Genomic DNA, 27,464 nt, shown 5'->3' on the forward strand with positions numbered 1-27,464 from the left:
TATATATATGCCTATATATATATATATCATATATTATTATTATTATTATATTTTTAAGAACTGTTCACTGAAAGGTTCTTAGGGGTACCAAAAATGGTTCTTCTTTGGCATCACCGTTATTATTATGAGCGAGATCCATATAGTTATGTATCCCATAAGTCTACAACAAGAGCACATGTGTAGGCTGCATGGATTCTCTGCAGATGTATTTAATGTTCATCCATTGCTCTTTCAGCAGCAGCTACACCTGAAAATGTCAGCTCCGCGGGCCCCGGCCGCATCCCCTGCGGCTCCTGCTCCGCCGGACATGCCGGATCTGAGCCACCTCACCGAGGAGGAGAGGAAGATCATCCTCTCGGTCATGGACCGACAGAAGAAAGAGGAGGAGAAAGAGCAGTCCATGCTGAAGTAAGACAGCTGATTGTGTTCAGCACCCTTAATAGAGAGGGCTTGAGGGCTCTGCACTCTTAAAAGTAATGCTTCTTTATTGGCATATGGTTCAATGGAGAACCTTTTAACATCCATTCCACAAAAGGTTCTTTATAGTGGAAGAAGGTTCTTTGGATTATTAAACTGTTCTTCACACTAAAAAAATTGTTCTTTTCAGAACTCTTGACTAAAAGGTTCTTTAGGAACCAAAACCGGTTCTACTATGGCATTACTGAGGGAACCTGTATTTTAAAGAGTGTCTGGCTGGCAGTGCTGCAGTCACAGGCTTGTGGATGATGGCTGCATTTGTCTCTTTAAAACCCTCCCTGTTATTTTCAGCATGACTGTCTCCTGAAATGTAATACGTCTGCTTACGTAGACTGTCAATATTAGGCTATTGTTGAGAGGGGCCCGGGCAAAATGCCCGTGTTAACCATCAGAGAGGTCAATGTCACGCGCCTCGGAGGTTTTCGTGGCTCGCGCCGTGTGTGCATGTAGTATTTTGTCTCAGTTATGGTCATTCTGTGAGGCTCTGGTGGGTTGGGTTAGCTGTGGGCGCCATCTTCGCTAAAAATCCCATCAGCTGCCGTTTACCAGAGATTACTACACTTTAATGCGTGCTGTCGAATAGGTCAGACGTTAAACATTAACGAGAAACCTAGCGCAAGTATATTTGCGCGATTGCGGTTGCCGTGGAAGCTCCGCGCGGTGTTTTCAGCACCACGACGCTGTCCACTCGCGCTCGCAGTGCGGATGTGTTTTCTCCTGAGTCGATGCATGTATGGAGCGCGGTGTGTGCCGGCAGAAAGTCTTTCTCTCTCTGCTTGTGTTTGCTTGACATGCTGTATAAATCGCAAGGGTGCACCTGTTTGCTGGTAGGCGGTTGGGAGTTGACACGATGTCAAGCAGTGACAGTGGTGTCCTGCAGTGTAACATGCAATAATTCCTCTACTTCTGCATTGGTGTAATCCTTGTTTAATTGTTATAGTGTAGGCTACTGTACACATATTTGAAAACATTGAGTGATTCAGTGGGAGTATTAGAGTCTGATATTTTGGAGTCAACATGGTCAAAAATATGCCTAGTAAGTTAACTTAGTGCAGAATCTTAATTAATGCAGGCTTGAAGGAATATATATTTAAGCCTGCATTAATATAGAAATGAATATATATATATATATATATATATATATATATATATATATATATATATATATATATATATATATATATATATATATATATATATATAAAAGCATATTTGTGACTATGTTGACTTTAAAATGTCAGATGCTTCAAATTAAGGTCAATGCTCTTAAATCATGCTGGATAACATGAATATGAAATATCTGTATTTCTTGAGTCAAATGCTACTATATTTGATATTTCATTACATTTTCATTACAAATGACATTAACAGCATGACAATTTGAGTGAAAAATACAAGAGACAAATTGGCATGAATTGTTTTTTTTTTTTGTATTTAATTTGTCCCCCCTCTTTTGTTTTAATCCATGCACCTGAGCTGCATGAGCTCCATGGGTTTGTATGAAACCCAATGATCATGTTTACCAGCATGATTTGAGAATGATCCAAAAGAGCGCCTTGTGTTTCAATGGAATCAAGAGCATCTGAACGTCTGTACAAAGATTTCACTCGATCATCAATTGCTCATACCCCGGATTACGCTATGTTACAGTCATCTGCTATTTTTGTATAAGCACTGCACTGCTACACACTGGACTTTGCTTTACTAGAGACAAAGTAAACTGATGGTTTTATACATTTCAGCTATAAGTATATTGCTCAAGGCCACAAGGCACTGGGAATAATTTAATCTATTTATTTCAACTATCCCATAATTAAGCATCTGTTTATCTAGCAGTTTATCTGTTTATCTTTATTTTTATCTTTCTGTCTGGTTCTAATTCTTCCCATTAAGATTTGCTCTTAGATGCAGTCGGCTCTCTTTTTAGACAGAGAGAGAGTAGACATTATTTACTGGAGTGGCCCACTTGGCTCTAAGTTCCAAGGCTGGAGTGAACCCAGTGAACTTCTAATTCTGTGCCAGTGTACCCGCACAGGTCTGTTTGTAGACCACCTGACCACCATCGGTGCCAAACAGCGTGAGCTCCAGCTGCAGTACGCCTCTGCCATGTGCCTGCTTGTCAATGGAAAACTGAGACTATTCTGTTATGAACTAACCAATTGAAGCTGGTGTAACTCACCTCCTGCGATGTTTGTGTATTATTACCTGATTTAAATATATAAATACATATATATATATATATATATATATATATATATATATATATATATATATATTTTTTTTACATAATAAGAAAATAGTTAATTGTCTCAAGCTCTTGTTGCAAGATGTGCTTGATTGCACTCTCAACTGTCACACTTACAGAATGAACTGTTGGGATAGTGGCATGTTTTGATGCCTCTAGTGTTTATCACACTTTTGTGGTGGCAGGTCAGATAAGACAGTTTCTGATAAGCCATAGGCTATCATTGATCATTAAATGTTAAATGTATAATAGTTAAATGCATAATGTCAGCATGTCTGGATCATGGCTGAAATTATTCCTTTAAAAGATAAAAATAAAATAAAAAGCTATTTTGATAACTGACAGTAAAGATATTTATAATGTTAAAAGATTTCCAAATTTCTATTTTAAATAAATGTTCTTCATTTGAAGTCTTTTTTATTAAAGAATCCTAAAACAAATCAACAACAACAAAAAAATCACACGGTTTCCACAAAAGTGTTAAGCAGCACACCTGTTTTCAACATTGACACTAAAAAATGTTTCAGCATATCAGACTTATTTCTGAAGGATCATGTGACACTGAAGACTGGAGTAATGATGCTGAAAATTCAGCAGGAATAAATTAATTTTTATAATAGATTAAAATAGAAACAGATATTCGTCAACTTCAAATGATCCAAATGATTGATTATAAATTAAGATATAATAGGACATTGATAGCTTAAAAAAAAATCAATGCTTTCACTGCCTGACTCGACCACAGGGAAGTAACAAAGCATGAGGAGTGAAAATAGTAGCAGGAAGCATTTTGGACACATTTCGCCATCTTGGAATTAGGTTCAATCTGCATTCTGAGCGGTTTTGAGATATTGAGCTTCAATTTTTTTTTGCATTCCATTTGACTTTGTTGTGAGAATCTTTTTGTTTTCTAAAAAAAATGTCCCAAAATGTACACAACTAAAAAAAAAAACATAATGTAAATAAGTTGTGATACATAAATAATGTCAGATAGAACCTTATAATTCCAAGGTGACAATGCCAACCATCCAGTTATTCTACATAACAAATTGCTGTACTGTGTTTAGTGTGTGATTTATCTCTTATTAATGGTGTTTAAAAAAAATAAAAAATAAAAATTCACAAATACTGCATGTTGCTTATAAGTTGAGTTAGGATTTTAAAAGATGTAATCAAATAAATGTAAACGTACATCTCTCTAATCAAACCTAGGAATCATTCATGTTGCAAAACATTATATGAATGTTTGTTTTATTCTACCAGTTAGAGATAATGTAAAGTTCTTCACTTTAAATGAGCTCAATCTCTTTCTATGGCTGTATTGACATGAACTTGTTTAACTGACACAGTTTTGTAAGGCCTGTGCCGCTGAAGATCTCACAGGCACACGGTCAGATGTCAATCTCTCTGACCTGGGTTGGATACTGTGGCTTAATCTGATCGCTGTGTTATTAATTAGTAGACTGTGTAGTTCACCAATGTCTTTCTCACACATGTGTAATTAAGTATCATGGATTTCAAATCCAACAAAAAAACAATTAAGAATAGCTTTATAGTTTTGCCAGGGGCATAGGAGTCCAGTGAGCAGTTATTTGTGTCTTTTTGTTTGTTTGGTACTCCATAAATACAACTTAAATGTATTGTTGTAGCATTTTAATTAAAATGGGTCATAAATTGAGAAATCTAATTTTTATTGATCTTTTGACATATGGGTTATTGTATTATAAAAAAAAGTTTCAGAACTTAAAACTTCCTTGTTTGGCCAAAAACAGCTTTTATTGAAACCAAGCTCAGAAAACGACTTGTTTTGGATTTTGTCACATTATCACGTCAGAGTGCGACGAAAGACCTCTGCAGAAGAAGATCAACGCCTACTTCTTTGCATTGCCATCCTTGTGATCCTAACATCCTAACATTAATAACGCGTGATCTTTGTTTTTAACGAAGTTCCAGTCAGATCGCACCAGTTAGACGTTTGTTCGCTTTATTTTACTGCAGATTCTTTTTTAGGGGATTTTTCAGTATAAATTATATGTATGCAGTAGTTATAATACATTTATTCGTTGTTTGAGAATAGGCCTAATTAAATGTCCTATTTAAACTGTCATAAATCTTGAATGCTTTGGTGCAGACTTAAGTTTGATCTCTTTTTAAAGACGACACTTGGCAGATTATTGCTGGAGTGAAAAAAAACAAACAAACACTAAACTTAAAAGAGGTTATACAATTTTGCATGTATTGTTATGAAAATGCACAAAAATATAACATTTTCAATTTGTATATGAAATATTTTCCAAAACACGTCTTACTCTAAAACTTTGATAAAATCTGTTTGATTCTGTCTGCTCCGTCTAGCTGTTTTTGAATGTAGTTTTGCACATCCCCAATATCAGGGCTGATTTTGAAGTGTATTTTGGCAGAGCATGCTAAAAGAGCACAGCACAGGCGGTCATCTGAGGTGACACTGTGCTTTCTAGCAGATACGTTCATATCTTTTGCACTCACTCCTGAGTATAGTGCTAAGAGTGATGATCTATGGAAAAATGAGGCTTCTTATGAAGATTAGAGAGTTTTTGCAAAGTCAGTCAAGTACTGGTTAAGTATTAATCAAGTAAGTGCAGACCCACTGCATGTTCGAGTCTGTCTCTGTGTGACTGTTTTGATAGTAGTACTTAAGTCTCACACACACACGCTCTCCTTTAAGAGGTGTCTGGTGGGTTTGTCCTCCTCAGCAAGAGAATGAGACTGTGTTAGATAAAACTCTGATGGTGGAAAAAATCTCATACCTTGTTGAATACAGATGCTACTGCATTTAAGTTTAGAAATGTTCATATTGACAGGCGTTTCAAAAAGGATTTAAAGGTGAGGTGCTTCATTTATAAATGTTCAAATTCTTTCTTGTATTCCAGTTTAATGTGCAGAGTCATCTCTATGCTATTTATAGGTTGACTTAAGTGCAAACAAGTGGCTCTTTCCAAACTTTGTTTGCTTGTTTGACCATTCTGGCATACCAGATTTTGTCAGGACCCGTCGAGAGAGTTTAGAAGTAGTTGCGTAATTGTTTTGAATGTGTACTTGTAGTGTGCACTTCAATCTTAAATGAATATATATAAACAAAGAAAAAACTGCTCTTGCAGATAATAGTATATTAATTGAATAAAAAAACCACTTAATTGTACACTTTCACGACTTATGTGCACTTTGTAATTATGTCAACATAAAAAAGTTTTACTTAAGTACATATTTAATAATTTTGTTGTATTAATCTATTGTCATGTTTTAAAGAATTACACTTATTTCGATGTCTTGACTAACATACTAAGACACATGTGAAGAGCTTTATATAAGAGATTATAATTTTAACTGAAGTGTGTTATTCGATAAAAGTTAATATATTTTAAATGTACTAAATTGTAACTTTATTGCAAACGTGTAATTAAAAATGTATTTAAATACGGTATATGACATCCAAGTTTCAATAGAAGTTATTACATGATATTTTAGTTTACCGTAAATGCTTGTCAGTACATTCATAAACATATTTCAAAAACAATAAAAGTAGTTATTTAATTATATATGAAGTATTTCATATTACAATGTAGTATCTACTTAAAGGATAATTCCGGTATTTAACACCTTGAGTCTATATTGTAGTTTGTTTTGGATGAACAAGAGTGTTGGACAACATTTTTTTGACAATGGTTCCTCTCTCGAGTTTTTGACTATAATAGAATTGGCCATGGACCCATTTAACATTGGAGTCAATGGGCATGTCCGAAAATGTCATTAAAACAACCTTTAACATTAGTTTTCAAAACTGTGCAACTCACCGAGTGATTAGTGATGTTAGTTGATGTTCCAGAAACAAAAAGTGTTGCGAAATACAGTTTCTGTCGTGTTTTATTCGTCGTTTTGTAAAATCCCATTGAATTCTGTTGAAGGACTGAGTGCTCGTTAATATAAATGCGCTACCGGAAACTGAAAGGGGGCTGTTTACATTTGGTCGATGTAGTCTTTTTGCTCGCTTTCGTTTCTCATAAGGCTAGCGAGCAGAGCAACTGTGCTCCGGGAGAGTAAGCGAAATAAACGAACAAAACCTTCACGTTACTTGTAATATGAAGTTGAACTCGACTGTGACCGTGAGTGTCCCGCGAGACATAAACATCGGTTATCGCCATCATGTGGTCGGGAGTGTGCTAACGCTTCAGATTCAAATATTGAGCGGAAGTTACACGGTTGTGAAGTGTCTGAAAAAATAGTTCCACTATAGTAAAATAAACGGATTGGAATCATATATTGCGACGATATATTGTTTATAATCATCAACGAACACCACTAACCACTCGGTGAGTTTAACAGTTTTGAAAACTAATGTTAAAGGTTGTTTTAATGACATTTTCGGACATGCCCATTGACTCCAATGTTAAATGGGTCCATGGCCAATTCTATTATAGTCAAAAACTCGAGAGAGGAACCATTGTCAAAAAAAATTTGTCCACCACTCTTGTTCATCCAAAACAAACTACAATATAGACTCAAGGTGTTAAATACCGGAATTATCCTTTAAAGGTAGGGTAGGTCAGAATTGTCTAAAAAAACTTTTATTCAATTTGTTTAAACTGTCTTTATATACCAATACATAATTAAAATGCAAGTACTCTGAAATAGAGAGTATAAAAAACTGAGTGACTCTGTGTTTATTGAATCTTCAATAAACACAGCTCATTAATTCCATTCACTCCCACCTAAAAACGGGTGCGCGACTGCGCGCACGTGGGGAGAGCCAGTAATAGAGGCGGTAGTCATGGCGACGGAGAGTGACAGTCGCGCAAGCCAATCACTTGTTTCGTCCCGAATGGAATTAATGAGCAGTGTTTTTTGAAGATTAAATACACTATAGTCACTCAATTTTTATACTCTCTTTTTCAAAGTACTTACATTTTAATTATGTATTGGTATATAAAGACAGTTTAAGCCAATTTGAAAAAAAGTTCTTTAGACAATTCTTACCTACCCAACCTTTAAGTGAATCAAAAACACTCTAAAGTTTAACTTTTAACATAAAGAACTATAATACATTTGAATTTAATTTCAATTAACATTCAATTACATTTTTTTTTTACCTCATGTCGTTCCAAACCTATCACTTTTCTTTCTTCTGCGGAACAGAAAATACGATATTTTGAGAAATATCTTTTTTTTGTCTATACAATGGAAGTTGACGGTAACTAAAACTTTTTGTTTACCAACATTCTTCAAAATGTGAAGAAAGAAATGCATAGGTTTAGAACGATATGAGGGTGAGCAAATGATTAAAAATTTTCATTTTTGTGTGAACTATGCCTTAAAGTATATTCTTTTAAAATATATTATTTCTGCAGTGCTCTTAAAAAAAAAAAAAAGCCTATAACTGTTCTTTTTTCACAAGGGAATCTAATTAGTGAACAATAAAAAAAAATATGCAGAAAAAATGGGAAAAAATATATATTGTATATATATATATATATATATATATATATATATATATATGTATATGTGTGTATATACTGTATATATAAGTTATTTATTTGATCAGATTACTAATTTATTGTTCACTAAGCATCTAGTATTACAGCGCATACACTTTTGCAAGTGTTGAATACAGTTTGCAGTACTACGTTTCGCAGAGATTTTCAATGGATACAACTTCTTCGTATATGCTGGGATTGAGCTTGTTATGTCTGGTCTGGTCTGGTGATTTTACTGTTGCTGGTTTAGTGTCAGGTAGGGCCACTAATGAAATGAATTACTGGGAACCGCCTGTCGATTCTGTGCCCTTGGGTAAGGCACATTTCCCCAGGATGCACCAGGGGGAGAGTCCCAGCAATTAGCGCACCGTAATTTGCTTTGGAAAAACATATCTGCTAAATTACAAATAAAGTTGTCTAAGCACATTGTATCTATTATGTGCTTTCAGCTTTAAATTTAGAACTAAATTAAGACTTCTTTTAACATCTGAGTTGGAATTTGATTGGACTTGTCTGTATGTCTTCGTAATTGTGTCATAATGTCATAATGCACAAAGGCAGATTTAAGAGAGAAAGTCCTTCGGGTTGTCTTAATGACAGCACACTGAGTGAGTGTGGCATTTAAGAATTGGGGAATGCTCAAAATGTTCATTTTTGGGTACTATCCCTTTTATGAGGGTGTGTCTTTATACTGTTATATTCAGTTGTTCTGTGATTTGCAGTTTCATGTTAAGTACTGTTGCTTTAAAATGTTATTTCCTGTTCCATGTGTCTGACTTGTCCTGGCCAATCGGATGTTTTAGCCTGTATGAGTGAGTTTAGCTGTGTTACAGAACCTAGCTTAGCATCATGCTAACACCAATCTCTATAGAACACTGCAGTGATGACTGCAGTTATTGTATAAAATAAGTTCTGTGACTTACAAAAGTTTGTGATTCTTACACGTTTTGTTCATGATGATAATCTTCAGAAATGAACACATATTTTATGAATTTTAAATCCTAAATACAAGTAGTAGAAGTAAAAAGTTAAACGTAGGCTATTAACGAACTACATCACACAATCACATGAGTCTCCCCCATTGAGCTTGCTACAACTCTTTCAGTCTTTATTTAAAAACGTTTTCCCTGAACGAAGTTTGAGTTAGTTTGCAGGAGCACAATTATAAACACAACATAGCTGTGAAAGCAGACTAGCATGATGATGTTTAATGTCCCAGACAATCTGCAATCCCATTTAGAAAATTGTTAGCAACTGTATTTTCCAAGTAAAACCTTTAAAAATCAAAAGGTATTACTTTATGTTGCTAATGCTACTTAAAGGACAAGTTCGGTATTTTACACTTAAAGCCCTGTTTACAGATCGTATCTGATGAAATAGAACGGTTAAGATAAAAATTTGGACACATGCTGCTGTCCTGAGAATTTTAGGTTTATTTCGCTTTTGTGGACCTATTTTGCCAAACGCGTCACACCCGTGATTCTTCCGTTGAGAGCTTGAATAATAGAGCCCAGCCCAGTTGGTGGCGATAATGCACCTTTGCCAATTGCAAGCAAACCACGGGCATATACACAGAAGAAGCAGAAGATCGCTGTCTTCATTGAAAGCATTACAAACAGACAGGCGAATTTGTGCAGTTCCGAATTGCGGGAAGATTCGTGGCAAAAGGAACACCACCAAGTGCCTGTAAGCCTTGAGACAGCAGCAGCTTCGGCAACAGGCGTAACACTGGACTCCGTTGTCAACTGCCGTTCAAACTCTGCCTTTCTTTGCAGAAATTCCTCCTCTGAATATTCAGGCTCAAACCTATAACCCTGTCCATCAAAATCGATCTCAAAACCGTCATCCTCCCATATAAATGTCTCGGAATCCATTTCTAAGTTGACACAGATAGCTTCGATCTTGTAAAAATGTTTAGATAGCTTAGCCTACGATACCGCGTCCGCGACTGCATAAGACTACAAAAAGCATACAAACAACCCCATTTCCGTTTCCCGCGGCGGAGTAATACCGTAACGTTACCTCACACAGCGAATCCAATACAACTTAATGGAGTTGGACAAAAACTACGATAAAACCTGTTGGAATGCATCTTTTTCAGCGATTTTTGAGTGCACATACCAGTGAACACCCCTGACCACTCGGTGAGTTTCACGTCTTTGTAAACGAAAGTTTAATGTGTTTTAGGAAGGAATCTTCCAGTGCACATAGACAACCATTGTGGGGGTGTGGGGGGGAAGCGAACTAAACCTAAAATTCTCGGGACAGGAGCATGTGTCCAAATTTTAATCTTAACCGTTCTATTTCATCAGATACGATCTGTAAACAGGGCTTTAAGTATAAAATACCGAACTTACCTTTTAAGTAGATTGTTTCAAATCAGGCATTGCTTCTAATAGAAGGATACTGCCTATAGACAGTAGATGGCAAAGTAGCTCACTGTATGACACTCTACTGGTGTATATTAAAGGTAGGGTAGGTCAGAATTGTCTAAAAAACTTTTATTCAAATTTGTTTAAACTGTCTTTATATACCAATACATAATAAAAATGCAAGAACTCTGAAATAGAGAGTATAAAAAACTGAGTGACTCTAGTGTATTTAATCTTCAATAAACACAGCTCATTAATTCCATTCACTCCCACCTAAAAACGGGTGTGCGACTGCGCGCACGTGGGCAGAGCCAATAATAGCGGCAGTAGTCATGGCGACGGAGAGTGACAGTCGCGCAAGCCAATCACTTGTTTCGTCCCGAATGGAATTAATGAGCTGTGTTTTTTGAAGATTAAATACACTATAGTCACTCAATTTGTATACTCTCTTTTTCAAAATAGCTACTTACATTTTAATTATGTATTGGTATATAAAGACAGTTTAAGCCAATTTGAAAAAAAGTTATTTAGACAATTCTTACCTACACAACCTTTAAATGTGAGTTGCGTGTAGTGTGTGTCCAAGCCTTTTTCATACTCGCACTTCTAGGTTGTGGTTATTTCTGATGGTGGGTGGTTTTGGTGATTCTGAAGCTATCGGACTGACACCCCTCCCCCCAGCACTCAAAGAATCAGGGAATTATACACTGAGCAACATTCAGACTTAGCACTGAAGAGTGTGCAGAAAGACAAGGAAGTGCCTGTTATGCTTATTGTGTGCTGGGGATTATGGGGACTTTTTATTGCTGCTTAAGAGCCATTAGATCAAGTATATAACAAGAGCAACATTAGATGTGGTTTTCCCCTGGAATTCTGAACAAACATTAGCTGAGCAAATAATGTTTCAGTTTTGGAATTTGCCCCATTCAGAGTCAAACAGTATCGTTCTATGACTATGAAGTGCCAAAAGTGATGTCTGGCCTATGAAAATTAACATCTCTGCTCTTTTTCAAATATAATATTTTTTTTTTACAAAATATTTTGTAAGCATATTGCGGGTCCGAGTCCACCTTTGTCGAGTCCGAGTCGAGTCCAAGTCCTTAACAACCGAGTACAAGTCCAAGTCCGAGTCCAAAGAGGGTCGAGTCGGACTTGAGTCCGAGTCCTTAACATCCGAGTCCGAGTCGAGTCCGGCCGAGTCCACAAAGATTTAAATGATTTGAAATTGACCTTTCACAAAGACCCGCCCCTCTTGGTTACTGTTGCTACGTCCGACAAGCCATTCCTCTCTCACTCCACATGTTCTCGGTCGGAGCAAAGAGGACACTATCTGTATAACTAATTGTTTCAATGTTATTTTGTGGGTTTTAGTGACAATGGTCAGTCCTCTGCAACAAAAGAGGATATTTTCAAAATGACTAAATCTGGTCAATTGACTGAATATTGCTTGTTTTCTGAATTTGAGCGATCACAATGTCCACAGAATGTCACCTCACTGGTTGTACGCTTCAAAATAACGTACAAACTCTTGAATGAGACATGCAATTGTGAGGAACCTCCAGCTTGATCTTAAGCCCTATTCGGACATGGGACTAGTTATTATGGGATAAGTAATGTAATTTTACCACAGGACGTCTGTAACATTATTGGCCAATTCCTACAGGATAAGAAATCTACCAGAAGTATATCTACCAGAAGTGGGAGGGGTAACTCGATTTACGCACTGCTGTTACCTCCCTGTCGTCATGTGCGTATTACGCTGCTTCCTGATATGTATGTATAACAGTCAGGTCTGGTCGAACAATCTACAGTATTAATGAAATTAATTAAATTCAGATTGGATTCAATTGGTAATAGGCACTTACCTAGAGCTAAAAGAAGTTGCGTGCCTCTAACAAGTGCTTTCGACCTTTATTTGATCTGAATGGTATGTGGAAAACACTTGAAATGTGCCACAGACTTGACATCCCACCCCCTAGAAAGCAACTAAATGCTTCTTAAAGCGCATCCATACTTGAAAAAACGCGGAAAACTACTTTTATAGAGGAAATGACGGAATATTTACTTACATATTTACAGCTGGTCTATTCGCACGGTATTAGAATTGTCTGTGGCAATTTCTCCAGACCTTTGTCCGTAATGATTACTGAGATAGCACATTCGGACGGGACTAAAATCACTGAGAAGTTCTGGAAATAATTACCCCACCTCTCCATGTAAAACTAATCCCGTCCGAATAGGGCTTTACACTGCCAGGCTAGTATGGAGGATCTGCATGGAGCTCGAATGTGTCATTTCTAACACAATAACGATCCTAAACACCATGCACGATGCTACAGTGGTGCAAGTGCACTTGATCTCTGCATCAGAGCTGTACTGTATTAGGACTTAGTGTCAGGCATTTAGAATGGCCAATGCTGATTGGCTAATAACAGGTTGTAATCTCTTTACTTGTTCTGAAAGGCACAGTGTTTAGCTGGCCAAACGTACACTGGGATTTCCACAGGACCATAAAATATTTCCATATTAAAGTTTGAGAACTTTCTTCCCCCCCCCATGGTGCCATAATCTCTGTCATATATGACCTTTTATGAGACCTCAGTCTCAAGTAACCAGTCTTATGTCAAACTTGTTGTGTAACAGGATTACCACTATGCTTGTTAGTGCTGGCTTTAAAAAAGTTGCTGTACAAGTATGCTACTTTTTTTACACAGACTATAGTATATACAACAACAGTACAGTAACTGATCTTACTGTACTTTAATTTTACAGTGAAAACATATGTCATTTACTGATATAATGTTTTTATACCAACCTACTGAAGTACTAAGCTGCATTTTGTACCTTTGTAATACACTTGACAACCACCATAACATATGTGGTAAAGAGCCACAGTGGTAAGTAGCTTTCCTACAAGCTGAGGTATAAATATGGTGTGCAAAATTTGTTCATCAGACAGGAAATGGAAGGCCAAGTTGAACACATTGCATTGTGGGATATGATGTTCTATACAGTGCGTCCTGGTTGTATGCTGCACGTTTGAGTGCACATGGTAGTACTCCACAGTCTCCTGAGCATTTTGGATAAGTGATATGTGTATCTCAAGTTGAAATTATGTCAGTACTATAAAAGTTCTCAAATGAACAATGTGTTAATTGTACAGTAGGTCAGGTGTGTTTTATAACCCATTGTAGGGTTTTACACAAAATGTCTTCAGATTAAAGATTAATTTAATGTTACTTACAATACCAAAAGTCACATATATAAGGAAAAACAGATCTATTTCGACCTCACTCAGACCGTCACCACGGTCTTACCTTGAATGACGCCATTCTGCTAGCTCTCCTCGAGACCTAATGTAAACAATGTCAGATGACTGACCCCAAGTGGTTGGTTCGCTATAAAACATCCGGATGAACCGAACACTTCCTCTTTGCCTTTCTCGCCTCTTTAGAGACCGGTTTGGAGAAAATCCGCGTGTATACAATACGCTGTTATTTGGAAATCTTTACCCATTCAATCCGTCACTGTAGTGCAGGCGCCTGGTGCCCCTGAGGATTGCGGTAAAACATTTTTTTCCCTTTTTCTTCTATATTTCAGGTGAGTGGTTGGTATTATTTACAAATTTACGAATTTGATTCATGTTAATATTTGTTTTGTAGGAATTGTATTCCGACGCTTGTATTCCGACGCTTAAGAAGCGTACGGAGGTGGTGAGTAATTTATTTATTTATTTGCTCAATTATTCACATCAGTTGAAAGGAGGTTTATTTGTTTACCCGCTGATCTGCTGTTCGCAGCTGAGCGGACTCTGTCACCTGTCTTGATCTGTGCGTACGCGCATAGATAGGTGTTAATAAAATAAAATAAAATAAAAAAACCTTGAAAAAAAAAAAAAAAGAAATTTAATTATCACACTGACTCCATTGTTCGCAGCGGCTCAGTGAATTTAAGTATATATATGATTTTGATTGTGTATACACACATTTACATATAATTTGGCAAAACTCCTGTGCGCAGGAGTAGAGTATTCATATTTTTGTGAGTTATCCGAGCTACAACTGTACGCAGCTGTCCTACAGTCATGAGTCAACCTCTGTGCCATTATTGTCATGCTACCATGCATCCTCGGGATGGACATCGGGAGTGTCCATCATGTCTGGGTATGGCCCATTTACTGGAGGACATTGAAAAACCATGCCCTGCCGCAGCTGAGTTCTCCCTACAAGAGAGAGTGCAAAGAGCTAGCCTTTTTGAACGGGCAGCTCATGATAGAGGTGCATCAGGATCAGTGGTCGGTGCACGCTCCCTTAAACGGAGAAGGGAACATTCTCCTGTTGAAGTCCATGATGGACCTAGCTGTTCTGATGGAAGAAGGTCAAGGGCTTCAGACCCTCAAGCTGACACCCAGATGCAAATTCTAGCAACTTTACGGGATTTGGCTGGGAAAATGGATGGTTTTAGGCCCCACGATAGGGGGTTAGTTGGACAACAACATGCAGCTCCATCTGTTGTCTCTGAGGACGATATCCCTCTAAATCAGGGAGGAAGAGGTAACATTCCTGACACTATTTCTCTCCATGCTCATGACTCTCTTTTTGGTAGTAATGATCAGGATGTGAGTGAGGAAGATCAAGGAGATGAGTCCAGATCTTCTGTTATTGATAGAGACAGTACACAACCTGACATTCTTAACAGAATTCTTAGCGCTGCAAGAATTTTAGGTTTGGAAACCCAGGCTGAGGCATCAACGACACCAGTGGTGCAAGGAGTGTGGACTGGGGTCTCCCAGTCTCAACCATCTGTTTCGATTCCTGTTTCTGAGGACTATTCACAAATGCTAAGCAAAGCTTGGAATCACCCCAAAGCTGCACCCCAGTTCAATGCTGGTTGCAGACGTTTTGCTAATATACAATATGCTGCAGAAACAGGCATGGGAGGTATGCCAGCGGTGGAGCGTGAAATGGCATCTTTAACGCCTTTGGGTCTAGACCGGGTGACTGATGACCCACGCTGTCCCCGGAAAGAATGTGAGAAGACCGATAACCTAGTGTGTCGAACCTACAACTCAGCCACACGTGCAGCCCGATCTGGTAATGCCTTAGCCATAATTCTGGCTTCTTTACGGAAACTTATAAATCCGGAGGATCAGGACGTTATGGGTTTGGTTGATGCAGCCCTGGTTACGCACGCCCAGCTTACTAGAGACATTGGGGCTTCTATGTCGTCTGCAATCCTTTCTCGTAGACAGATTTGGTTGGCACAGACCTCCCTACCTGATACTATCAGGAAGGAACTGACCTACATGCCCGTCACACCAGGCCGTGTGTTTCATCCAGACTCTCAAACGACACTCAATAGAGCGGAGCAAGCGCGGCGTAGAAGAGAATCAGTGCAACGCACATTTGGTCCCGCTAAGGCAACTAGACAGTCATATCGAGGCTATCAGCCCCCTCATCATCCCTATTTTAGTCGGCCAGGATCATGGGAGTTCAACAGAAGACAAAATACCCATCCTCAGAGGTTTGATAACAGCCAAAGTGCCAGACAAGTACCACAGCATTCACAAATGGCTCGGTCTCGTACATCAGTTAGAAATGCACCACAAAAGAAGCGAAACCCCAGGGGCTCAGGCCCCTATGGGGGAACTGCGTAGCAATCCTGGAAGAGCCGCCGGAATCTCCTCCCAGCTATGCCTGGACAGCTGGGAGAGAAAAATCTCAGATCGTTGGGTACTCGCTACGATAAAAAGCGGATACAGAATCCAGTTCCGGCGGCGACCGCCTTCGTTTTCAGGGATTCACTTAACTGTGGTCAAAGACTCAGTCCAGGCAAACATTTTATCCAAAGAAATCGCAACCCTTCTTGGGAAGAAGGCAATTACTCAGCTACAACCCAACGAACAGCACACTGGGTTTTATTCGAACTATTTCCTTGTGCCCAAAAAAGATGGTGGTCTCCGACCCATCTTAGACCTAAGACGTCTGAATGCATACATAAAAGTGTTGCCATTCAAGATGCTGACCACCGCCCAAATCTTGGAGGTTATAGAGCCAAACGAGTGGTTTACAACACTAGACCTCAAAGATGCATACTTTCATGTGCCCATTCATCCAGATCACAGGAAGTTCCTTCGCTTTGCTTTTCAAGGCCAAGCATATCAATTCGAGGTCCTTCCATTTGGCCTTTCCCTCTCTCCCCGTGTATTTACCAGGGTGGTGTCAGCCGCTCTTTACCCTCTTCAGGCTGTGGGTATAAAGATCCTCCCATACCTGGACGACTGGTTGATCTGTGCACCAAGCCGTCACCAGGTTTTAAGAGATACAGAGGCTGTTATCAACCATATACAAGAGCTTGGGTTCCGCATGAATCACGAAAAGAGCAATGTCGAACCACGGCAAGAAACCGTATTTGTCGGGTTAGTTTTGAACACCTTAACAATGACAGCATCTCTATCTCCACAGAGGGTAGCAAGGTTATCTGCCCTGGCACAATCCTTCCGCTTAGGCAAGCGGATGGAGTTGGCACAATTCCAAAGATTACTGGGGATGATATCGGCAGCAATAAAGGTAGTGCCTCTGGGATTGCTCAAAGCACGACCACTGCAATGGTGGATCAACAAATTTCAACTCCACCCCAAATTACACAGGCGAGTGAAGTTGAAGGTCACGCAGAAATGTGTTCAGGCTCTGCGTCCTTGGATAAGGAGCAGCAGGTTGAATCAAGGTGTTCCGCTGGGGAATATACCAGCGAGGAGAATGGTGGTGACAACCGATGCTTCTCTGACAGGATGGGGGGCTGTCTGGCAAGGAAGATCAGTCAGAGGCTCATGGATGTTCCCCTGGACCATGGAACACATCAATGTGCTGGAGCTCAGAGCAATCTATCTGTCTTTGAGACACTTGATTCCGTTCCTACAGGACAAGCATGTCCTTGTAAGAACAGACAATATGTCGGCAGTTTATTACATCAATCACCAAGGAGGCACCAGGTCATTGCGCTGCCTCCAGGAAACCAGGAGACTTCTGTTTTGGGCCCACCCGAGACTTGCCTCTCTCAGGGCAGTCTACATACCCGGAGAAGTGAACCGGGCGGCCGATCTCCTCTCCCGAACTGGACCTCTCCCGGGGGAATGGCGATTACACCCGGAGGTGGTGCATCTGATTTGGACCCGTTTTGGAAGAGCCCACACCGACCTGTTTGCATCAGCCGAGACAACCCATTGCAAGATGTGGTTCTCTCTGAGCGGCCAAGGGGGGCCTTTGGGACTGGATGCACTGTCTCACGAGTGGCCGGGAGGTTTATTGTACGCTTTTCCTCCCCTACCATTGATTCCTCATGTGCTCAAACGGGTGGATCTGGGGCATTGCAGGATCTTACTGATTGCCCCGAAATGGCCAAAGAGACATTGGTTCCCACTTCTCCTACGTCTGGTACAGGGCCATCCGTGGCCACTACCAATCAGAGCAGACCTTCTCTCTCAAGTGGAGGGACAGATCTGGCACCCGAGCCCAGCCACGTTACAACTCTGGGTTTGGCCCCTACTGAGCCCCTCTCTTATCAGCTAGAGGAGGCAGTAAGGAAAACCATAAACAATGCTAAAGCGCCTTCCACTTGGGATAACTACTCGAGCAAGTGGCGTGTGTTCTCTAACTGGTGTCAGGACAAAAATTTAGACCCTACAAATTGTGGTCTTGATTCTATTTTATGCTTTCTTCAGTCACTTCTAGACTCAGGAAGAAAAGTCAACACAATAAGAGTTTGTGGCAGCTATTTCTCATTTCCACAGTATTGTGGAAGGTTTATCAGTTGGTAAACACATGTTGGTTACTCAATTTCTCAAAGGTGCACGTCGCCTCTATCCAGAGAAAAGGCTGAGATCACCATCCTGGGATCTTCCCATGGTTCTACAGTCATTGACTAGATTTGAACCATTGGCCCAAGCGGATCTTAAATCACTGACGTGGAAAACAGTTTTCCTTCTTGCTATCTGTTCAGCAAAGAGAGTGGGTGAGTTACATTCTTTAACAGTAGATAAAGACTGTCTGAGATGGAAAGCAAACTATTCAGGCGTCTCTCTTTGGCCGAACCCGGCTTTCCTGCCTAAAGTTCTTAATACTTGCACGATCAATCAAGTAATCGAACTTGCAGCGTTTCAACCTGATCCTGATCTCTCTTCTACAGAACTTGATCTTGCTACCTTATGTCCAGTTCGAGCACTTCGCACATACATTGAGCGGACACAGTCGTTACGACATTTACACACTCAGTTGTTTTTGTGTTTTGATAAGAAAAGTGTCGGAAAACCAGCCTCGAAACAGCGCCTATCACATTGGATAGTAGACACTATTGCACACACATACTCCAGTCAGAGCTTACCAGTCCCAGGGAACCTGGTAGCTCATTCTACCAGGAGTCTGGCCACATCCTGGGCAGCACTGAAAGGGGTGGCACTAACGGACATATGTGCAGCGGCATCATGGAGCTCACCTTGTACCTTTGCCCGGTATTACAGGGTCAATGTGGCGGACCCAGTTACGCTTGGGTCCACAATTCTGCTCTCGGCCGCTAAGCAGGGATGTGAAGAAGGAGAGGCTTACATTCCCTCGTGACCTTGATGGCACTAGTCATCCAAGGTAAGACCGTGGTGACGGTCTGAGTGAGGTCGAAATAGATCGTAAGTTATGACTATAACTATGGATCTATGAGACCGAATGATGACCGTCACCATTTCTTGTCACTCGGGATGAACTGAGGCGTTCCAGGCAAGAGGAAGTGTTCGGTTCATCCGGATGTTTTATAGCGAACCAACCACTTGGGGTCAGTCATCTGACATTGTTTACATTAGGTCTCGAGGAGAGCTAGCAGAATGGCGTCATTCAAGGTAAGACCGTGGTGACGGTCATCATTCGGTCTCATAGATCCATAGTTATAGTCATAACTTACGTTCTATTTCTCTCATTACATATTATTTATTCTCTTTTTGTTAAAATATTTAATGTTTATATGATTTTTATATTCATGCTGGTTTATGTATGTCTGTTTCTGTAACACACATGACTCACATTTATTTTTATAACCGACTACCTATTTATTGGGGCAGCCATTCTTCGTCGATCTCATAATTTTCATATGATCTCAAATCTGATTTCAAATTTGATTAATTTTGTATCACAATATATATATATACAAATATTTTAACTGTAAAATAAAGTTTATTCCAATAAGAGTTTGTCTTGATTTTAATGACAAAAATACAAAGTCATCTGCAGTGGGTTTAGTATTATGTGAAATCTCCAGCACACAGGAACACCAGCCATCCATATACAGCCTACATTTCAAACTTCAGAAATTCTGATGATGATGATGATTAAATACTATAGAGCTTGTTTCTGCCATAGAATAAAAATAAAAAAGTGAATTGCGACTTTTTATCTCGCAATGACGTCTTACAATAAGCACAATTATAGGAAATAAAGATATAAACTCTCAATTTGGACTTTTTTCTTACAATTTCAAGTTTACATCTTGCAGTTCTGAGTTTATTTCTCTGTATTGTGAGTTTATACCTTGGAATTCCAACAGTATCTCACGACCAATTCGTACCAATTCGTATAAGTGATTAAAAGTTGGCTAATTCGTACAAATTGTCTAAACCCACGTGATGGGTAGGTTTAGGGGTGGCGTCAGGGGTAGGTCATTTATACGAATTCATACGAATTTGCAACTCGTAAAATATTTTTGAAGGACATTTCCATTAATATATATTATTTTTTTTAGCACACCAGAGTGAACATGGAATTGTCTAGCTATGACTTATTGTTTCACATGAGTAAAAATATGAGGTCATACAAATGTCAAATTCCCTTAATCATCCATTACAAAGGTAAAACCTAAGAATATAGTTCTGATGTGCAGCAAAAGATTGTTGAAAATCACAAAATCCAGCGTAGCGTCAGTTCTGCAGGTCACGTTGAGCTCGCATCAGCTGACTCACAGCTGATCCACGTCTACCTATAGGAATACGACGCCTATCACTGTATACTATGCTCCTTCAGTATTATCAGCAGATTTATCACATTTCTCAGGAGCGAATTACCCTCCTCCATCCCCAGCTCCTCCTCTCGCCCGGTCAGGATTTGGCATTATGATCCCCCCTGAACCAGACTGAAATTCTCGAATTATGTTGTACATTCAAATTAATTAATGATATCTGCAATACATTCATGTTGGTTCTGTTCTGTTTACCCTAAGGTATGCTAGGCTGCATGGATGCACAGGTAGTTCTTGCCCAGAACAGAACCATACCGCCAATCCAAACTGTGTGCTAATTGTCAATCGTATTTGACGATAGTGGTCCCGACAGAAATGTAAGTGGCTATAAGAAAATAGCTAAACCATTGAAAATTCCTATTTCTAACATCAGGGCAATAATTAAGAAGATCCAATCAACAGGAAATGTTAAGAATCTGCATGGAAGAGGACATGTGTATTGTCTTAATGGATGGTGAGGAGGAAAGTTTGAGTAGCTAAAGATTCTCAAAGGATCACAGATGAAGAATTGCAGAAATTAGTTGAGTCTTAGGGTAAGAAAACCTAAGAAAACTTAAAAAAAACTACATCACCTCATGTTGTTTGGGAGGGTTCCAAGAAAAATCCTCTGCTGTCATCAAAAACAAACTCCAGCATACAGTTGACAAATACTGGAAATTCAAACGGGACCGGCTTCTATGGTCAGATGAAACTAAAAAAAAATAGCTTTTTGGCAGCAAACCCACTAGATGGGTTTAGTGCACTTTGGGATAAAAAGTACCCTTTGCCCATGGTTAAATATACTGCTGGATCTTTGTGGGCCTATTTTTCTGCCAGAGGTTCTGGACATCTTGTTCAGGTATCATGTATTCTATCAAATAAACCAACAGATAATCTTTATTTTTTTTTTTTTTAAATTGGCAGCCTCCTAGAAATCTTATAATAGCCTGTGGTTAGATCTACTAGGACAATGATCCAAAACAAACATCAAAATCAACACAAAAATGGGTCACTGAGCACAAAATTAAGGCTCTGCCATGGCCATTCCAGTCCCCTGACCTGAACCCTATAACTGAAGAGGAAAGTCCATCAACATGGACATGGTCTCTGATCTCTTGTCAGGTGTTCTTCAAACTCATCAGGCATTATAAGAGAAAACTCAGAGCTGTTATCTTGGCAAAACAAGTAGAATAAAGGGTTGTGGCCAATGTATATTCGAGAAAAACATTTATTTCATAATGATAATTCATTTCCCATTATTTTACTTTAATGAAAGGTTAGATTTTTTTTGATTTTTTTTTTTTTTGATACAAGGTCAAAGGATTAACAATGCAGATTTATTTTCACAGGCTTCTTTGTTCCATATTTACCAAGGGTGTCAATAATTCTGACCACGGCTATTTTTTTTTATACATTCTGTGACAGAAACAAGCTTCCATAAAATTCTGCCTTAGTGAAGTTATAATTCTTAAAGGTCCAACTCATGCTAAAATGTCATTAAATAGCATGAAATGTAATGATGTTAATATTATTAATAATTATATTGAACAATTTGGCAAATATTTTTGGTAGCCCCAATATTTTTTATTTTATTTTACTATTATTAGTTTTCTGAATTCATTATGCCATCATTTAATTTGTTTTGGATATGTCCATTTTTTTATTTTTGTCTTATGTTTTGCCCTGTGTGTGTGATGAGCTGTTGAACATATCTTTTTAGGGAACCTCCTAAAGAAGACACAAAGCCTCAACCAGCTCAGTGAGTACAAGCAAATTCTTTCAGCATACTCTAAGCTTTCAGTCTTCCTTCTTCGCCCTTTGCTGTCTATGATACATCACTCAGAGCTGACCTATGATCAGTTATTTGGCTTTATGATGTTCTGTAGTTGAAAACTCAGGACTAGTCCTTGTAGGACCCTTTTCCCCATTTGATTTACTGAAACTGTTCATGCTTTCTCATCCAACTATCCTTTGGGTTGTACGTTAAATAGCAAATCTGTGTTGCTGTAGTGACCCATATGTACATCGCCTTCACCGTTCTCCAGTATACAGAACTACTTTCCTCTTGTGATTCAAACTCACCTGCTTTCATATTGTGGCTTCTTTCTCCACCCTTATTTCTAATGCTGCCGTTTCTCTGACCACTGATCTATTGCATTACACTCGTGTTTTCCAGTAAAAAAAAAAAAAAGATCAGTTTATTCGAAAAGTAAAACTGAAACTTAAAAAAAAAAAAAAAGTATATCTTTAATGGTGCGTTCATACCGGACGCGAATAGCGTGTCAGGTGCGAGTGATTTCAATGTTAAGTCAATGCAAAGACGCGTTACGCGCGTAAAACGCGTGTTAAATAGTATTATATAAATACTATTTAACGTTTTGGGATTCCTTGGTGTAGTCCCACAAGGTGAATGCGATTTCACCAAGTGAAACATCCTGGAACAACATTCTAATCAAACTATCAGATTTGAGGAATAGGTTTAGAGTTCATGCCAGTTTAGGCTTATAGCAGTGGTTAGCGGCTTCTGCACCATTCTTATTCACATTTTTAGGGATAAGTTATGGGTAGGGTTAGGTTCAGAGGCAAAGATAGGGTTAGCAATATGTTTTTAGACAGGAATGTTGTTCCAGGATCAACAAAAGATGTTGATCCAGGAACATGTCTTACTTGGCATAACCATGGCGACCAGTCCTACAAAATGCAAAGAGTAAGCGGGACAGAGAAAACACATTTCTTTGGTTCTTGCCACTTGATGTTGCTATGCTTGTCTGAACAGGTGGAACCCTTTCAGTGGAATCACTGAGCTGGTTAGTAATGTTCTTCAGCCCCAGTCAAAGTCCCCCAGTGAGGAGGAGCCAAAGCCGTAAGTACAGTGCAGGGGCTTCAATTCATGCCGCTAAAAGTAGCTAGTTCCCTTGTCCTGTGCTAAAAATCCTTTACCTAATTTGGTGTTCCCGGGCAAAAATGACTGGGCTTTTAAAATCTCTGCTTGTAAATTTCTCATTATGCTATCACCAAATATTGGATTCAATCTTTTTGTCCAATTCTCAATTAGTATCTAATTATTGACTTCAACGTTTGCCTCAATAAACTCCCAATTACTGCTTTATTAATAGTTAGTGTAGTTGTTAAGTTTAGGTGTTGGGTAAGATTAAGGGATTTAGAGTAGGATCATGCCGAATAAGGCATTAATATGTGTTTTATATAAATACGAATAAATAGCCAATAACCTAGTAATATGCATGCTAACAAGCAACTAGTTAATAGTGAGAATTGGACTCTAAACTAAAGTGTTGGCCAATTTTTTGTAAGTCGGTCATTTTTGACCTGGAACACCACAAGTCTGAATCCAAAAGTTGTTATGCCTTGTGTGAGCAAAGTCAGTACGTTTTTGTCCAATGCGAATTATGCGATAACGGGCTTTTTTAGGAAAAAGAAAATCCTCTCTGATTGGGTTTTAACTATGTCAGGAAAAAGAAAAACTGTTCTCTGGGTCAAAATGAACACAACATGGTTTAATCCAAGTGGGTCAAGCAGAACTGGTGTGATGGTCTAGGGGTTTCCCTGAATACTGTAGTTTGTAACTACTCTAGTAAAGAATGATCTGGGTTCAAAAGTACTTAAGTCATGTGGAAGCAAGATACCATGTGCAGAAACAGTTAAAACCCTGCTAACAAGCATGCTCAAGTTTATTTTATTTTATTTGGACGGACCGTTTCATCAGTCTACCAAATTGTATGTCAACACAACATGTTTAATCCATTAGCCATGCGTGACCGATGACAGCGGATATTCATGTACTCTTGCGGAGGGACAATGTCAGATAGTTTCAGTGGACACGTTATCGACTTTCCAGGGCTCAAACTGAATATCATGATTTGTAGTGCATGTATAGTAAAACCCGTCCCTGTCACATACTTCACTGTTCCATGCAACTTAAAAACAATGGAAAATACCCCCTGGATCAATAATCATCTGATGAGTAAGTGTTTTCTCTGGATAAATTATTGATTGAGTCTGTCTGCTTTAGATTTGGATCTTGTCAAACTGGAACACTCTCTTATCATCTTGTTAAAGTATTAGATGCATCCTGTCAATGGTAACTGTCTTATTTCAATATGGTTTGACTGATGAATGTAGAATAGGAGGAATTCATCTAGAGTTTAAAGCCTATATATTAGGTAATTACTACTGCATAAAGAACTTAATATAGAGTCATGTTTACACCCCCAGTGCTCTCTTAAACCCAAAGCACCACACTAATCATGTGCCAAACAATTAAGGGTTTAAACACTAAGAAGTGATCAGTTGATTTACTTAAAAAAGTGAGGAAACCAGTTGCCTTAAAATGATTATGTAAATAAACTTCATGTATATTTTCGAAAAATTAAACTATGTGAACTTGACAACTCCATATAACTTAATTATTTCAATTATGCATTACGTTTATTTACTTAAAAAAGTGAGGAAACCCATTACCTTAAAATTATTAAGTTAAGTCAACTGATCACTTTTTACAGTTGCAAAAACGACAAAAAACTTTTTTTATAGTTTTTTTATAAAAAACTTTTTATAGATTGTACTTGTACTTTTCATGAAATGGATATAAATCAGTGTTATTTTTCTATTATTTGTACACAATTATAGCATTTATTAATATTTTGAATTGGTTTTCATTTTAGTTTTAATTTCAGTTTAAGTTTTAGTATTTTTTTTAAGTGATTTTGCAAGTTATCTTGTTTTTAAATATATATATTTCGCTTTTTATTTCAGTTTTAGTTTCATCGTAAACTTACTAATTTCAGTTATTTGCCAAGGCATTTCTGTTCCCTTTCGAGGGAACTCGCGATGCGTCGATGACGCTTTGGGAACGCTTGCGTGATTACGTCTGAGCACGTATGTCAACTAGTCCAATGGAAAGAATGAGCGTCACGGGCGCGTGACGTCATGACCAGGAAGAGATATAAGCACATCCGGTACGTTACTCGCGTTAGCTTTCGTGTCTCAGCAAAGCGCTCTATGTCAAAACTGTCTGTGTTATTTACTGTTGTCTGTCTCTATATATTTATATATCATGGCGAAACAGCTATTCAAATCTTGTGCTTCTCCCTGCCCTCGTTTTCTTACGGGTGGGGATACTCATGAGCTTTGTGTAGTTTGTTTGGGAGTGGAGCATGCTATGTCAGCCTTCAAGGGGGCTGACTGCTCCGCATGCTCCGCTCTCGCTTGTCCACATTCGAGGATGATGGACAGGCTCGCGAACCTCAGGGCGCTGGACCCGCTGCTGCCGAGGCAGCACGGAGAAGGCTCACCTGGGGTTCGCAAATGGATCTCTCGGCGGGGTTGGAGACGGGCTCTGCCTTATCTCCGCCTTTACCCGAGGGATCCATTGCTCTTTTGCCGGTGTCGGAAGCCCGTCCAGCGGCTTCTTCCGCCCGGGAAGAGAGCCCAATGCTTCGGTGCTCTAGCTCTGAGGAGGTAGATTACTGAGCATTGGAGAAAGTGACACAATCAGCACACATAGGGGGGATGATTCGCCATCTATTTCCCCCGCATATGAGGAGCTAGTGGAGGTGATAACTCGCGCTGTTGATAAACTGAATATTGATTGGCCAGCAGAGAGAAAAGATACTCGTCCTAAAAGCAAGTTAGACGAGCGATTTTTAACTTCTAATTTATCATCTCCATCACGGGCCCTTCCATTTTTTCCTGATTTACATAGTGAGCTAAGTAGATCATGGAATAAACCATATTCATCATGTCTTTTCAGTCCCCATGTGAAAACATATTCAGATATTAAGGGACTGAAGGAACATGGTTATGGGTCGATGCCCCCAGCGGAACAGACGCTCGCGAGCTATCTGTCTCCTGGGTCAGCATCGTCCCTGAAGGCTCCCGTGTTGCCCAATAAGCCGTTAAAAACAACTTCTAATTTAGTGGGCAAGGCATATACGGCAGCAGGTCAAGCTGGAGCCTGTCTGCACACGATGGCAGTGCTCCAAGCCTACCAGGCAGATCTGTTGGGGGATATCGATAAGAGTGAGGGAGTTGGTGCTGACGATATTCGAGAACTTCGTCGGGCTACAGATCTTTCTCTCAGGGCTACGAAGGAGACCGCTCGTGCTATTGGGCGGTCTATGGCAGCCCTCGTAGCTACTGAGAGACATCTTTGGCTTAATTTAGCCGATTTAAAAGAAAAAGATCGGGCTTTTCTTTTGGATGCCCCTATTTCTCCCTCTGGTCTTTTCGGTGACTCTGTGAATTCGGTTGTTGATAGGTTTCAAGAAACTAAAAAACAGTCAGAGGCTTTAAAAAAATTCCTTCCTCGCCGAGTCCATCCCCCTGGGGATGCTGGGCGTGAGCATCCCCAGCCAAGCTCCTCGCACCGTGTGCAACAGAAAGTGAGTGTTGCGTCTCGTGCTCCTCCTACTAAATCTTGGGGGCCGAGCCAACACTCTCAGCCGAAGTCTTCTAAGTCTAAGCCGGATCTGAGGACCGTTCTTATGGCGAAGAAGGCTTCGGCTCAAAAGAGGTCCTGACGCCGCGTGCGTCAGACCGTTGAGGACAGCCCCACCCGGGGTGGAGCGGTGTTCACCTCATTATACGGTGCCCGTTCCACTTCGGGGTCCTCAGGGGACCGTTCTGCCAACCCCGCCACCCTTGGTGCCTCGGGGCGCAGCGGTCTCCAGCGAGCTCTTGGCTCAGTGTCAACTCGACATTGCGTCGGATTCGCGCCCTCTGAGGGGGGTTCAAAAACAGTCAATTCGGTTGTTTCCTGCCAGTATGCTTCAGGTCACCGAAGTGGCTGTTCCAGTAATACCAGAGGCCAGT

The 27,464-nt window shown here is 39.5% G+C and overlaps 1 protein-coding gene across 2 annotated transcripts in view; it reads left to right on the forward strand.

The window, feature by feature from the left end:
• The first annotated feature begins 250 nt into the window (after nt 1-250).
• Nucleotides 251-27,464, forward strand: part of rims2b (regulating synaptic membrane exocytosis 2b) — a 172,603-nt gene continuing 145,389 nt past the window's right edge. Inside the window, exons 1-2 of one of the 2 annotated variants that reach the window (XM_079591525.1) lie at nt 251-408; nt 22,354-22,392. In XM_079591525.1, coding sequence (XP_079447651.1) covers nt 254-408; nt 22,354-22,392 — 194 coding nt within the window. In that variant the 5' untranslated portion in view covers nt 251-253. Of the gene's footprint in view, nt 409-22,353; nt 22,393-23,439; nt 23,497-27,464 lie in introns of those variants that run through there. The other variant, XM_079591526.1, reaches the window with a different exon arrangement.

The sequence above is a fragment of the Phoxinus phoxinus genome, assembly GCF_949152265.1.
Source record: "Phoxinus phoxinus genome assembly, chromosome: 19".
NCBI lineage: Eukaryota > Metazoa > Chordata > Actinopteri > Cypriniformes > Leuciscidae > Phoxinus > Phoxinus phoxinus.